The sequence below is a fragment of the Papio anubis genome, chromosome 11 (genome assembly GCF_008728515.1).
Source record: "Papio anubis isolate 15944 chromosome 11, Panubis1.0, whole genome shotgun sequence".
NCBI lineage: Eukaryota > Metazoa > Chordata > Mammalia > Primates > Cercopithecidae > Papio > Papio anubis.
The window spans coordinates 7,567,380-7,582,397 of record NC_044986.1 but is presented as its reverse complement, the minus strand read 5'-3'; the positions used below and the strand labels follow the sequence as shown (position 1 = coordinate 7,582,397).

Below are 15,018 nucleotides of genomic sequence, written 5' to 3'. Positions count from 1 at the left end.
GAGTGACTGGTGGGCTGTCACTGTCTGGTTTTCTGGACCTCTGAATTGTCAGTAGGCATTGCTGGTCCCTTACCTGTCTCTTTGTCTTTTTTAACCCTAGCAATAACATCGAAGATGATGCAGTTCTCAAAACCAACAAGCACATTTACTCCCAGCTTTTGAGAGCAACTGCAAATAAAACTGCAACTCTTCTGGAAAGAATCAACGTTATCGTCCACCTGCTGGGCCAGCTTGCCGCCGGCAGTGCAGCGAGCAGCAGCGCCGTTCAGTGACTGCACAGAGCCGTGTCCCAGACACGCTGTCAGTGCCTTCAACACGGAGCCGGTGTGTTCATTCGGTGCTTTGTTTCATTAAATAATAGGGAAATATCCATTTAAAACAGGTATATCAGTGGAAACACAGAGTTGTTTTAAGTGACAGACAAATTACGGTTGAGTTCTGTGGCTTCTTCACTTGAAGTGCTAACATCAGAATCAAACTTAAAGCTTCCACTATTTGTTTCTTTAAGAAGTACATAGTACCTCAATATTCACAGACTTGCTGTGATGCAGCTACACTTTCCTATTTTTGAAGTATGTCAAGCTACATGGTCTAAGATATGGTTATTTTGGATAAAATGTTACTTTGGTCCAGAGAACTTTTATCCAAATGACATTACAGGTTCAAGTGGGTTAAGGAGACTTCCTGTGCATCTACAGTGTTTCCTTTTAAATTGCCCAGGAAAAAGGTGTGTTCTTCATAAGCTTCAGTGCAGGATTTTTCAAAGACTAGCTGTTGTGCAATTGCTGTATTTAATGCATGTTCTGAAAGGATTCACTTTTGACTTTATATGACAGTCGATCAAGAGCAGGTACTACCCCTTGTTTTCATTTTAAACTTGAAACTGTGAATAAGGTAAGAAAACTATTTTGAATAAATAAACTATTTATTTAAAATGTCTTTGTATTTTTCCAATTTTCATTCTTCACATTGAGTTTTGAGTTGAACTCAGTCTAAAATTAATAAACTTTAAAAAGCAAAGCTCAAAACATTAAAAGTAAAAATTCTGCTGTCCACTAAATTCTCCCTAGAATATTTTACTTATTGCTGCTGCTACATGGCTCTTGTCCAGTTACACACAAACATCCCCTGTTATTTGTAATGGCTATAGTACACAAGGCTATTTTTGTTCATAATTCATACTTTCAATTTCAAGGCAGTGTAACAGATAAAACAGGCTCTTTCAAGGTGAGGTGAATGTCTGGACTCCTGTGCCTGACACCATTGTGGGTAGGTCTGCTGCCTAGGCCTGGGGGCAGGTGCGCTGGAGATTCGGCCAGCTCCCTGCAGGCCCTCCACGGTGGCCAGAAGCCCCTCCCACACCAGCCAGACCTCTGAAGGAATTCCAACTATACTAGAAAATTGTTTGGAATAACTGGTTTTAAGCCAAATTTTTACAGAGCTATGATGTAAAAGAGACTTCTTTCTCTTTTACAGAGATTTTCAGGTGTTTTCATTGGCTGAGATTTTTTTGTTTGTTTTGAGACAGGGTCTCACTGTCACCCAGGCTGGAGTGCAGTGGCACAATCTCGGCTCACTGCAACCTCTGCCTCCCAGGCTTAAGGGATCCTCCCACCTCAGCCTCCCAAGTAGCTGTGACTACAGGTGTGCACCACCATGCCTGGCTAATTTTTTGTAGTTTTAGTAGAGACAGCGTTTTGCCATGATTGCCCAAGCTGGTCTCGAACTCCTGAGCTCAAGGGATCCACCTGCCTCGGATCCATCCATCTCCCCACCATGCTGGGGTTACAGATGTGAGCCATCACACCCAGCCCATTGACAGTGAATTAACATCCATCATAGCTTAGCAGAATTCTCTCCTACCATTTGTCCACTTAGCTGTTGTTTACCTAGTTTGCATTTTTCTTGGAACAGCTATGTATCAGTTTGCACAAATTAATCACTGAAACATTTAAAGCTTTGCCTGAATTCTAAATTGTAAAGCAGTTGTACAAATTCAGCAATGTTTCATTTCAAGACCAGTGTCATTCTGTTTCCCCTTGTAGCAAGTGTACACACATAATAAAGCTGTCTTCGCCCTGCTAGATAAATGTAGACACTTCTGTGGATTATGATCAAGATGATATACCATCTTTTGCGTTAGTGAATTCAAAAGCATGTTCCCGCTCAGGCAGGACTGAGCTGGGGTCAGGGGCCTGAGGTGCTGATCTTTTCTCCCGCCCCCTCCTTGGCTGAAACAAGCTTTCAGTCAACAGGAGAATTTGTTCTTAAGCAAGAATAAATTCTAGTTATCTTCCTTTGTCAGAGCAATAACATGAAAGTTCCTACGGGGGGAATAAAGATCCTTATAAAATATATTTGTAATTTGCTGTTTTTAACTTAAAATTTCCTAAAGTACCTGTGTTTCCGCTCTTCCTTTGGAAGAAGAATTTGGTATCTGTGGCTTGATCATGGAGGCTACTGAACCCATTTCAGTTAATTTCAGATTTTGTTCACATCATTACAAATGACATTGGGTTTTCGTTTGGGTTAAGAGTTAATAGCCATATTATGTAAAAGTTGAAGGGATATACTGCCTATCCTAGATATAACTGATACTGGAAAAAAAAAAATTATCCAGCTAGCTTCAAGAGTCGCCTTTTGGTAGTCTGGTCTTTAGAACCTAAGTAAACTGTCATATAAAGTGGTAGGAGAGAACACTAAATGAATTATAGTGAACCAGCAAAGCTGTTCTGTTCAGGACCATTTGGGTTGCAGGCCTGTGTGTTCAAACAAGAGGGTGCAACTCATTTCAGAGCCCAAGACCACCACAGTGACACAGAGGAAGTGCAGAGGGCCCTGGGCTGGGATTTGGAGATGAGGGCCCAGAGCTACCGTTGGGTTTGACTTTTGGCAGGATACAACAGATGAACTTTGGCTAATGTGACTGGAAATGTGTACAGTAGCATCCATCCTGCCACGCTGACAGAGCTGTGAAGATCAAGAGAGAAATAAACGTGAAAACCTTTTGTACACTGTCTTTAGAGAAATGTCATTCTGACAGGGACTATGGGGGGCAATCCATTTGAATCCCATGACTTTACCGTTACATCCCTCAGTAAAATCATCTCCGTGCCATCTCCTTCCTTCATAGCTTGACCCAGGGCTCTGGCCACCCTTCCAACTCCCATTAATCAGGTGGGCAAACAGTTGGGATGGGCGGAGCCCCACAGAGTAGGAAGCAGGCAAAGATCATTGGATGCTTAGTTTTTGGGTTTCTTTGTTTTTTTTAACCTTTCTAGGTTATGAATTATGTTTTCCCTGAGCAATTGATTTTTAAATCAAGTATTTTAAAAGTTCAACTAAGGCTTTTCCCATTGGGTTTTAACTTACAGTGCCATATTTGCTTTAGCTACTGAAAATCTGGTTTTCTTTGTGAACAATATCAGAATTTTTCTCTTAGCGAAGTCCTATGACTCCATTTCCCACTTTTTCTTATTACATGTTCAGTGTGGAGATATGGACATCACAAACATCAAACCACTTCTCTGAAATCAGCTTCTTAGGAAATAAGCCATTAGCAGGAAGCCAGGAATTCTGTTGTTTGTCCTTGTCATTAACTACCTTCCAGTATGCATTGCCTTTGAAAAAGAAAATGGAGTTGTATGCATAGGAGTAATAAGCGGAATCTATATTTCTGAAAGGATGGTTTTGTGGTATTATTGCTGGAAAAACTTCAGTAATCTTCTTTGGATAAGAATTAAGTACTCGATTTCTGTTGACATCAAATGCAAATACCTGCAAAGCAAATAAGATAGACTGGCTCTTCTGAAAATCATTAATATTTTTAGGTTAATTTATAACAATGAGACAAGACTTTGTACCAAATTCTTTAGACTTGAACTTCTTAATTTTCCATCATGCGCTGCCATCGCTATTTAGATCTGAAGTGAGTACAAGTTTTTTGGGTTCTTTCTGTGCCCAGTCTCACTCTTGCCCAGATGGACTGGAGTGCAGTGGTGCAATCACAGCTCACTGCAGCCTCGACCTCCCAGGCTCAAGTGATCCTCTCGTCTCAGCCTCCTAGGCAGCTGGGAGCACAGGCATGTGCCACCACACCTGGATAATTTCTGTATTTTTTGTTGAGACCGAAACATGGGTTTCACCATGTTGTCCAGACTGGTCTCAAACTCCTGGACTTGAGCGATCTGCCCACCTTGGCCTCCCAAAGTGCTGGGATTACAGGCATGTGCCACTGTGGCAGGCCAAGTACAGCTTTTAAATACAAACTTGACCATCTGACCAATCTCTATGAGGGATGACAGAAGCATTGCTAGGCTGAAGAGCCTTCTACTTACAAGGGACTCCTTGAAGAAGTAAATTAACTTCTGTCTTCGGTCATAAAAGGCTGTGTCTAGGGGACTTGGGATGCCAGGAAATCCTTCTGAAATCAATTTGGGATAGCTTTTTCCTTGTTCATCTTCTGTAAGGGCCTGATCCTTGTCACTGTCATATCTCCAGTATTGATTTCCTGAGAGGCAAACAAAATACGTGCATATGGTTTATTACTATTAAATCATGTGACAAAGCGGATAGTTTTAATCTAGGTCTCAGCCAATCCTGTACAATGTGTTGCCATGATTCTAGGAGAAAGCAGGGCTTTCGGCGTCTGAGTGAAGCCTCCACTCCGCGATTTCCCAGGTCTTGAATGAGTCCTACATTTAACCCAGGAAGTGCATTTTTCTTTTTTTTTTTGAGACGGAGTCTCGCTCTGTTGCCCAGGCTGGAGTGCAGTGGCCGGATCTCAGCTCACGGCAAGCTCCGCCCCCCGGGTTCCCGCCATTCTCCTGCCTCAGCCTCCCGAGTAGCTGGGACTACAGGCGCCGCCACCTCGCCCGGCTAGTTTTTTGTATTTTTAGTAGAGACGGGGTTTCACCGTGTTAGCCAGGATGGTCTCGATCTCCTGACCTCGTGATCCGCCCGTTTCGGCCTCCCAAAGTGCTGGGATTACAGGCTTGAGCCACCGCGCCCGGCCAGGAAGTGCATTTTTCTTGACCGTCACTGCTGCAGTTGGAATGTTGGTTGCCTTTCACAGTAAAAGGAAACCCCACCCCATGAACGTCATCCTCCCAGCCCTCATCAAAAGCAAAAACAAAACAGCAAAAATCCTGTCTTTCTTACCTTCGTATCTTAATGTTTTTTTCTTCTTCCTTTACAGTCTGAAGATGTTCCTTTTAATGTTAGTGGCCCAAGGCTTGGACTCACTTTCCTATCCGAATCAATAGAAGCCCTCTTGTTACTGAAGAAATCATGATCCTTATGATTGGATTATACCTTGAGTGTTTGAGAGTCCTCTAGTCCCCCCACCACGCCCACCTTACAAATAAGGACACTGGAGTAGAGAGCTGAAGTGACTTGTCCACATTCAGACCGCCTAGGCTGAGCCAGGAATGCAAGCCAGGACTCTCAAATTCCACTCCGGAGAGGCTGCCCACTGTCCTACGAAATGGAACCTCGCTCCATTTTGTTACAGAGCTCGAACGCTCATTTCGTGCTCTAAATCAGTAGGAGTTTATTTTAGCCTCTTCTTGTTGGTTCCTAATCCTGACTATTTGGTATCTTGCCAACGGAATAGACTAAATCCACTCAGATAATTGGGTGTTCACAGCTCACAGAACACCCCAAGCAGTACGGTACATTCCTTAGCAACCAAATATTTAATACACTTGGAAAAGTTCACTATTGAGAACAATGTGATGTATATCCAGTTAGAGATGCAGTTCACTCTAACAGGAATTTCTTTTAATCCAAATTATTCATAGCAAATTAAGATGTCTTTAAAGCTCCAAGAATAAAATACAGCTGTATTGTAGTAGTTATCCTATGATGACCTAAATCTGTAATTAAGATTCTTTGAGTGTTGCCAACATAAATTCTAGTTTGGAACTTCTTAAAACCCTGAAAGATGTGCTTCCAACTCTGAAAGACCTGAACTAAAAAAAGTCAGCTGTAAGGCAATTTCTTTATGTACTGAACTAATTCTTCCTTTGTGTGATATGAAGGAAAACTGAGACCAAATTTATATACAGGATCCTTATGGTAAAATTTGCATATAAAGTTCATTCCGTTTGGCTCTTGCCTTGTTAAGTCTTTTTGAGCAATTGAAAGCCCTATGGTTATATTACCAGGATTCAGGCAGAGGGGCTATACAACTTGTCTCTGGGTAGGAAAGGGGAAGGAAAAAGCAGTGACCACAAAATCATGTTTATGATCGGACTCTGTGCTGTCTGGTTTTGCAAAGGCAGCGTGCCTCGTGCACCGGGCCCAGGGTACTGGATGAGACCGGGTGTGAGTAAGGAGCAGCGGTAGTAAGAGTCCCAGACCTGCCTTTCTTTGTGGGTTCCCCATGACCCCCCCCCCCCAGGCTTCACCACATCAGTTTCTGTCTTCCAGCAAAACACTGACCTTCCCTGTTGAGCAATCGCCATTGATGGCTCATGGCCTGCTCAGCAAAGTCCAGCCCTGGCCCTGGCATTTGAGGCCCTCTGTGGTTGGACCAACCTGCCTTTCCAGCCTGACCTCATCCCGGGTAAGTCTGTCGCCAGCTTTGATGGACCCCAGTCTCACAGCTCTGCGGCTTTTTCACTCCCAGCCCCACGGCTTTGCGTCTGCTGCTTGTCTCTGACCATTTCCACGCCCTCATCCACTCTCCATTCTGGGTGCCTTTTTCTGGGCATCCCAGATCCCACCCATCCTTGAGTCTAGGCCAAGACCTGATTCCTGGGGCACCAGCACCCAATTCCAGGTGGCAGTGGTCACCTCTTCTGCTCGGTCTGCCCCTTGAAAACACTTCTGTTGCTAGATGTCCAAGGTATTTTTTTTCCCCACCAGAACCAGATTAAAACTGCAGGGCAGGGCCCTTTCTTACAGTTTTTTGGCAGCCACCTTAGTACCTAGTAGAGTTCATTCACTCATTCGGGGACTTAGTGCCGTCTTAAGAAGATCAGGGGCTGGGTGCACTGGTTCACCCCTGTAATCCCAACACTTTGAGAGGCCAAGGTGGAAAGATGGCTTGAAGCCAGGAGTTCAAGACTAGCCTGGGCAACACAGTGAGACTCCATCTCTACAAAAAAAAAAATTATTTTAATTAAGCCAAGTGTAGTAGTGTGTGCCTGTGGTCCCAGCTACTCAGGAGGCTGAGGTGGGAACAGCACTTGAGCCCAGGAGGTCGAGGCTGTAGTGAGCCATGATTGTGCACTCCAGCCTGGGTAACAGTGAAACTCTGTCTCAGAAACAAACAAACAGAAAACCAGAATAGAACCTAATCCTTGTGCCCTCAGAGCTTCCAGTCTGATGGAGCAGATAAAAATTAAGCAAGTAATGACGAGAGCATTACAACAGATTCCTTGGTAGCAGCTCAAGACATTCCTTCTGAGTGCATTCATTTAACAAGGGAAATTGAACCATCCATGAAGAATCTGTACCTCGAAAAAAATAACGTTCATCTCTTTTCCATGTCCAGATGTGAACAAAGGCATCTATGTTGTATGTTGGGATTCCATGCCAGCCAGTGAGGATTTCGATAGGGTCCCCATAGCGTGTCCTATTGTTTCGATTTTCATAAAGCCAGTACCAGCTGTTGCGGAAGAAATATGTGCTAAATCTCACCATCACCTCTCCATATTGGTTTCTCTCTTTGCGAATCCAGTCAAATGCAGTATCGAATGATCCCTCACAGGAGCCTTAAAAAAAAGTCACTTGTCACATGGTACAGAAACATATTTTCATGTGTGACTTGAATGAAGACAGTTGCAAAGCTGGGGCTTTCTATAAAAACACCTTAAAGTAAGACACCGTGTAAGACTGAAGTGAGGCCAGGTGCAGTGGCGCATGCCTGTAATCCCAGCACCTTGGGAGACCGAGGCAAGATTGGTTAGTTCAAGATCAGCCTGGGCAACATGGTGAAACCCAGTGTCTACAAAAAATATATATACACACACACACACACACATATATATACACACACAAAAAAATTAGCTGGGTATGGTGGCACGTGCCTGTGGTCCCTTGGCACAGGCTACTTGGGAGGCTGAGGTGGGAGGATTGCTTGAGCCTGAGAAGTTGAGGCTGCAATGAGCTGAGATCAGTCCACTATACTCCAGCCTGGGCAATACAGTGAGACCCTATCTTGGAAAAAAAAAAAAAAAAGGTTGAGGTGGTGAGCAGAGGGAGCTGGAGGTGCCAAGCTGCCTGCTACAGTCCTGGTTCACAGGCACATTGTGGCTTCATTCTTCACAGTGTCCCAGGCCCCTCTCAGAAGCATCTCAATTTGGATGCAAAGTTATGTACGGTTGACCACCCTAAATATAGCTAGTGAATGCCTCCCTTGACGCCTTGACGGCAGTTTGATTTCATTAGTGGGAAGAAGTTTGATTCTGGGCTCATGTAAGAGTAAGGTTTCCACTGGGGCAAGTCCGTGTGTCCTGCCTGTTATTCTCTCCAAAGACACACAGTGCTGAGAACGGGGGGATGTGAGAACGGAAATGGGCTGGTCTCTGTTAGGGACTTTTTTTTTCAAGACAGAGTCTCCCTCTGTCACCTAGGCTAGAGTGCAGTGGTGCAATCTTGGCTCACTGCAACCTCTACCTCATGAGTTAAAGCAATTCTCCTGCTTCAGCCTCCCAAGTAGCTGGGATAACAGGCGTGTGCCACCGCGTCCGGCTAAGTTTTGTATTTATGGTAGAGACAGGGTTTCAACATGTTGGCCAGGCTGGTCTCGAACTTTTGACATCAAGGATCTGCCCACCTTGGCCTCCCAAAGTGCTGGGATTACAGGCGTGAACCACTGTGCCCAGCCTAGGGACCTCTGAATGGAAAAGAGGAGGACAGCTTTATTGCCTTGGGCCTCGGTGTTAAATCACTAACCACTTTAATCAACCACTAGAACGTTTGGCCTAAACGATTTTAAATAGAGATTAGAGCTTATCCTGGCCAGGCTAAACTCAGTTTTTTTGGGATTGCAGTAAACTCCCAGGGCTTCCAGTGTGTGCGTCTCTGGTGGGATGCCATAGCACGGGTGGGGGGGCCCACTGGTGTTGAGAAAAACACTGCGTTCACTGTCCTCCCGGGAAATGCATGTGGCATGTGGAAGACAGGACACAGGAGGGACTGGCTGTCAACTGGGCAGAACCACTTTTAACTGAGAGAATGGCATCGGAGCTAGAGGACGGCTACCCTTGGGTGACATGAGTTGTACAACGTTGTGCTCTTGGGCCCAGGCTCCCGGTGAGGAGTGAGCGGGGTCCTGCTGTGCACTGGAATACAGTGTCCTCCGCGAGCTCAGAGATGCCCTCCCCAGCAGTCTTACCATACAGCTTTTGAATTGCTTTCCTGTCCGACCAGTCCAACTCGAAGGCAGGTTCCTGGGGAATGTAATTTGGTTGCATTATGGATCCCGTCCTGTAGGTGTGAGGCAAGCCCAGGACATGGCCAATTTCATGGACGGCCACCTAGAAGGGGACACACACCATGGGCACTAGGTGAAGCCTGGGCGATGGATCCCTGCGTAACAGACGCAGGCCTGTGTTTCCAGAGGAGCGGTGCTTGTGAAGAGGGGAGCACCAGTGGAACTGGGGAGCCGTCGTCAGACACAGATTTACCTCCTCAGAGGATGCAGACGCTACATGGGAAAAGCTTGGACTTTTTGGACGTCGGCCCATGAGCACTGCTGGTGTCTTATCAACACAAGCGGCTCAGGACCACTGACCTTGAGAAGGCTGATGCCCATGTCACTGGTGGGAGGCGTGAAGTGCTCATCGTCGTCGAAGTGAATGTCACCTAGGCGCCAGGCATGTGCAAACTCCTGCCCGCTCCCATCGAAGGCCCGTGGACAGCCCAGATGCCGGCCTGGCGAGGGGGAGAAGGTCCCGGTGCAGGATGAGTGCCCCACATACAGACTCCTCACCTAGGGGGTCCCCAGCCTCCAGGAACCGGCAGCAGAGGCAGACAGAGTGACAGCTCCTGGATTAAGTCCTCAATGTGAGGAGGGTGGGAGATGGTTTGGTTATAAACTGTGTTTACTGTCAGAGACAGAGACCAGCAGGCACCAAATGCCTGGGAGCAGAGCGGAGGGGGCCTGGGAAGATGGCAAAAAGTCCTCACCCGGACAAGATCAGGGCCGGATCCTCGCCTCTGCGGAGGTCATGAAACACTGGAAGCCGGGTCCCTTAAAATTTGTCTTTTTCAGCCCACCGTGTCCCGGTACTTCTCACCCTGGGACATTAACCCAGTGAGACCAGAAGGCAGCCCTGAGCACCCCTGGGTCACTGATGGGGCTGAAAAGCGGCTTGTCTGCTTGCTGCTTGTCTCTGACCACTTCCACGCCCTCATCCACTCTCCATTCTGGGTGCCTTTTTCTGGGCATCCCAGATCCCACCCATCCTTGAGTCTAGGCCAAGACCTGATTCCTGGGGGCGCCAGCACCCAATTCCAGGTGGCAGTGGTCACCTCTTCTGCTCGGTCTGCCCCTTAAAAACACTTCTGTTGCTAGATGTCCAAGGTATTTTGTCCCGCATTTGTCCATTTGTACGAGGGAGGTGGTGGCACCTGTGCCTGACCCCGCCCTGTCCTGAGGCTCCGGCTGCTGCTTCCTAGGGAAGCTGGAGGCACAGGCAGGGAGCCGAGTGGGACGTTGAGGAGCAGCCCGGGCAGCAGCCTGCGCCCAGGGCCGGCCGTAGTGTCCCCATAGGCCACACCGGGTTCTCTGCGGGGTGACCATGATTCTGACAAGAGGACGCTGACCGGAGGCTTCTGCCTGCTGACAGGTGCTCCTGGGACAGGCCGGGAGGGCTTAGCCCCCTATTCTGCAGGTGGCCGAGGCGGGGGTAGGTGCGCCAGGATCCCCAAGGGGCTGGGGCAGGAAGGCCAGGAGCCCGGGGCGCTCTTACCTCTCCCAAAGCCCAGCTTGATGTCGACCGCGGCCCCGGGGGCGGCCAGGTCCTCGCGGAAATCCAGCGGCGTCACCTCGCTCCACATCCTGAAGGCCAGCGCCACGATGCGCCGCTGCTCGGCCGCGGACAGTTGGCTGCTCAGCGCCTCGCCCAGCAGCCTCCAGCTCAGCGTCCTCTTGGAGAAGGCCCGGGCGGCCCCGCCGTCGGCGGAGCCCGGGGGCTGCCAACCCCGCCGGGACACGGACAGCGGCGCCCGCGGGGAGCGCCTGGAGCGGGCTCTGGGGGGCGGGCCGGGGGGCGAAGACGCGGCGACGGGAGGCGGTGGGCGCGTGTCGGGGACCCCGCAGCGCGGCCGGTTCATGGCCGCCAGGGTGGCCGCGTCCAGCTCCCCACTGGCCGGCAGCGCGTTCGCCCGCTGGAACCTGCGCACCGCCGCGGCCAGGGCGGCGCCCTCGGGGGTCTCCGGCGGCCCCTCGGGACTGGGCCCCCAGGCCGCCCGCAGCCCCGACCAGCCGTATCTGGACAGGAACCGCTGGAGGAGAGAAAGGCACCCTCATCTGGGCCGCCTCGGTCCGGGCCCTCCCAGGCTGCCCTGCCCCAGAGTCTAGAGAGACAGAGACATGGGGAGAGACACAGAGACAGAGAGACAAAGACAGACAGAAGCAGAGAGACAGCCAGGGAGAAACAGATGGAGATAGCAATAGAAATAGAGAGAGAGATACAGAGAGAGCAGCAGTGAGGGACAGAGACAGGAGAGAGGTGGACAGGAGAGAGGGAGCGAGTCCTGGGCGCCTTCCTGAGTGCGGCCCTGGATGGGCACCAGGCTGAGTCAGAGGCGCCCCAGGCCCGAGGAGCAGGAGACCTGGGCAGCGAGGTGGGCGAGTGCCGGGAGGAGGTAAGAGGTCGGCGCAGGGGGGAAGGAAGACGCTCCCCGAGGCCGTGTGGGGCAAGTCGTGGGGGGCAGGTGGGGGTGCCAAGGAAGGCCAGGCAGGGGTGCCAAGGAAGGCCAGGCGTGGCCACACCGCAGAGAAGGCCATGGTGAGGCATGTCCTGAGAGCTGGGAATTCGAACTGAGGGGCTTGGCAGTGGTTGGGTTTGAAGACCCGGGGGCTTCCTCATGGCCGCACAGAGGGAGGGAGATCGGCGGCCTCCATGGTGCTGAGGGCCTGGCTACAGGGCGGCTCTCCTGTTCTCTGCCCTGGCCTCTGGGGCACCATGGGAGCTGGGGATTGAACTTGACCCTGAGCATCAGCTCCTGGCCTATGGTGACCACAGGACCAAGTGCCAGGACAGGTCAAGGGATCTCATGGGTCCACTCCCTGCCCCCAACCATGACCCTCTGGAGGAGGGGATCGGCTGCATTGGACCTCTGGGTGCTTCACCACAGACTCAGGTGAGGTCCACGGATGCCACCCCAGACAGCTCTCTTAGGATCCTCACTATCGCGGTGTTGGGGAACCTTGCAGGGCTGTCCCCTTCTCTACATCCAGAGACTGGCATGGTGAGCAGCCACAGAAAACCTTCCGACAGTGCCTTGGCCACTACAGTATCACATGCTTGCCTTTGGAAAGGCACTTGGCATTTCAGTCTGTTGTCTGTGCATGGACGTTTCTCTCTCACTAGGGCTGACCTGTGGGGTTGTCGAATCAGGTTAACATTAACGTGCCGGGCCAGCCCAACAGGAGCCAGGAGCCACCCTCCCTCCCAGCCCAGCCCGCGCGGTCTCTTCTGCCCCGCACAGTCGGCATCCTGGCCTGTGCCGCCTGCGCGTGGCGGTGCATGTGCCTGTACGCATGTGGTGACCATGCATGTGCCTGTGTGTACGCCTGTGTACGTGCCTGTGCCTGAGAGCATGTGCATGCCTGTGTGCATGCGCCTGTGCAGCGTGCCTGTGCGCGTGGTGCCTGCGGTGTGTGGCCTCAGGCATGCGTCTGTGGCATGTGCCCGTGCCCGTGAGATACTGCATGCCCAGGCAGCCTGTGCATTGTGCCTGCGGTAAGCTGCAGGCCCAGGTGGATAAAACCGTGCAACAAAACGCATATACGTACCGCACGTGCCCCAAAGTTCAGGTGTGATGCAAAACGGTGCTCAGAGAGCATGCATGTGCCTGTGCATGTGGCTCAGGTGGCATGTGCCCAGGTGGCGCAGGTTCAGGTGGCATAAAGCGCCTGCATTGCCCAGCTGCCATGCCTGGTGGTTATTCATCTCACCTGACAGCCGGATAGTCGGTAATGGTTTTGGTCTGATGAGGGGATGGTCTGAATCGAGCGGTCCCGGCTGTGGAAGAGGCTCTCAGGCTGGGTGGACCAGGGAGCAGCCAGCCAGCAGAGCAGCAGTGTCGGACGGAAGATGGAGGCGGCGAGCATTGGCCTGGTCTGAACCCTTGCCCTCCCTGCCTGCTTCGTCCCCGTCCCCGTCACCTCTCCTTAAGGAGCAGAACCTAGGGTGGCTTTTATAAGCCGCCCAGGAGGGAGCACCCAGGTTTCCAAGCATTTCTCACCTAGCCCTGAAGTGTGCCCACTAGGAGGCCACGTGGCAGGCCATGGGCGTGCTGCCTTTGAAGACCCCAGGCTCACCTTTCTTGTTGGTGTGAGAACTCCTCTCAGCCTCCGGAGTTTGCCACCTCCTCGGGTAATGATGTCCTACAGTTGCCAGTGCCTGTGGGTTCCATTTCTATGGAGATGTACTGCGGGCAAGTTTGCCGCTAAATGAGCTGTGGAATTAACAGAGGCACGAGACTGCACCCCTAACAACGTGCCTCTCAGATCTGAGCCTGAGTTTAAAAACGCTGACCGTTAGTTTGCTTACAGTTTGGGTCGCTTTTTTTTTCTTGGTGAACTGGGGTTTGGAGAGTTTTAGTTTGTTTCTCAGACTTCTTTTGTGTGGCTTTTCTTCTTTTTGTTTCTGTTTATATAAAGGAGATCTTCTCAGTAGATAGTATAAATTGTAAAAGTACTGAGAACGAAGAAGAAATTCTGTGATTCTGGTGGTGACATTTCAGTGAACATTCTTGCAGATACATATGCGCAGGTGCCTAGAAAAGTATTTGTGTGTGTCTCTCATTTTACATGAACTCTATTCTATTCCTTTCAAGTCAGCACAATGTTACAGGCACTTTTCTGTTTCTGAATGTAAGTATTTATCGTTCCAGTTAATGACTGCACAGTGTCCCATTCTGTGGGTAGAGATTTGTATACGAGGATAAACTAGAATCACCTCGGCCGGCTCACTTTCCCCTCATGGAGAAGCCTCAAGTTTCTCTGGGATCCTGAAGACAGAACCTTCCCTGAACTGGGCTTTTATTTGAGCAGACGTCCTCCAGAGAGTGCAGACTGACTGGGCCACAGCTGTCCGTGGGAATATGGAGAATCATAGAAATATGGAGAGACCAGGTGCAGTGGCTCAGACCCATAATCCCAGCGTTATGGGAGGCTGAGGCAGGAGGACTGAGACCAGGAGTTTGAGACCAGCCAGGGCAACACAGTGAGACCTCATTTCTACCAAAAAATGTTTAAAAATTAGCTCGGCATGGGCCAGACGTGGTGGCTCACACCTATAATCCCAACACTTTAGGAAGCCAAGGGGGTGGACTGCTTGAATCCAGGAGTTCAAGACCAGCAAGAGTTCAAGACCAGCCTGGGCAACATAGTGAAACCCCATCTCTACTAAAAGTACAAAAATTAGCCAGGTGTGGTGGCATGCGTGCCGACAGTTCCAGCTACATGGGGGAGCTGAGGCTGGAGGATCACTTGAGCCCAGGAGGCTGAAGCTGAAATGAGTCGAGATCACACCACTGCACAACAACTTGGATGACAGAATGAGACCGTTTCAAAAGGGAAAAAAAAAATGGATAGAGTCATGTGTGCCACTTGCAGGCCTGAACTCCAAGACCACCCTCGTATTCTCTGTGATTTCTTCCCTCTACTCCTGACCAGATGCAGAGCATCCCGCAGAAGTGGCTTGGATCCCTGAATCCCCTTGTGGAAGGCCACCCTCAAACCCTTGACTGCTCTGTGACAGGAGCAAGAAACAACTTTATTGCTTGGAGCCTAAGATTTGGGATTGGTGGGTGCAGCAGTTAGACAACCCT

At 49.9% G+C, this 15,018-nt stretch overlaps 2 protein-coding genes across 4 annotated transcripts in view; one reads left to right on the top strand and one right to left on the bottom strand.

Moving 5' to 3' along the window:
* Window positions 1-6,099, top strand: part of EDRF1 (erythroid differentiation regulatory factor 1) — a 51,766-nt gene extending 45,667 nt beyond the window's left edge. For 2 of the 3 annotated variants that reach the window (XM_003904391.2, XM_003904390.2), the window contains one exon: window positions 101-939. In XM_003904391.2, the coding sequence (XP_003904440.1) occupies window positions 101-272 (172 nt within the window). In that variant the 3' untranslated portion in view covers window positions 273-939. Of the gene's footprint in view, window positions 1-100; window positions 940-5,197 lie in introns of those variants that run through there. The other variant, XR_652047.2, reaches the window with a different exon arrangement.
* Window positions 1,718-14,486, bottom strand: MMP21 (matrix metallopeptidase 21). Its single transcript, XM_031652716.1, has 7 exons — window positions 13,139-14,486; window positions 10,926-11,469; window positions 9,746-9,885; window positions 9,347-9,488; window positions 7,464-7,721; window positions 4,338-4,510; window positions 1,718-3,777 (listed from the first exon to the last, which is right to left on the bottom strand). Exons 1-7 carry the CDS (start codon window positions 13,292-13,294, stop codon window positions 3,478-3,480), a joined length of 1,713 nt encoding a protein of 570 aa, XP_031508576.1. The 5' UTR covers window positions 13,295-14,486; the 3' UTR covers window positions 1,718-3,477.
* Between the last annotated feature and the right edge of the window lie 532 nt (window positions 14,487-15,018).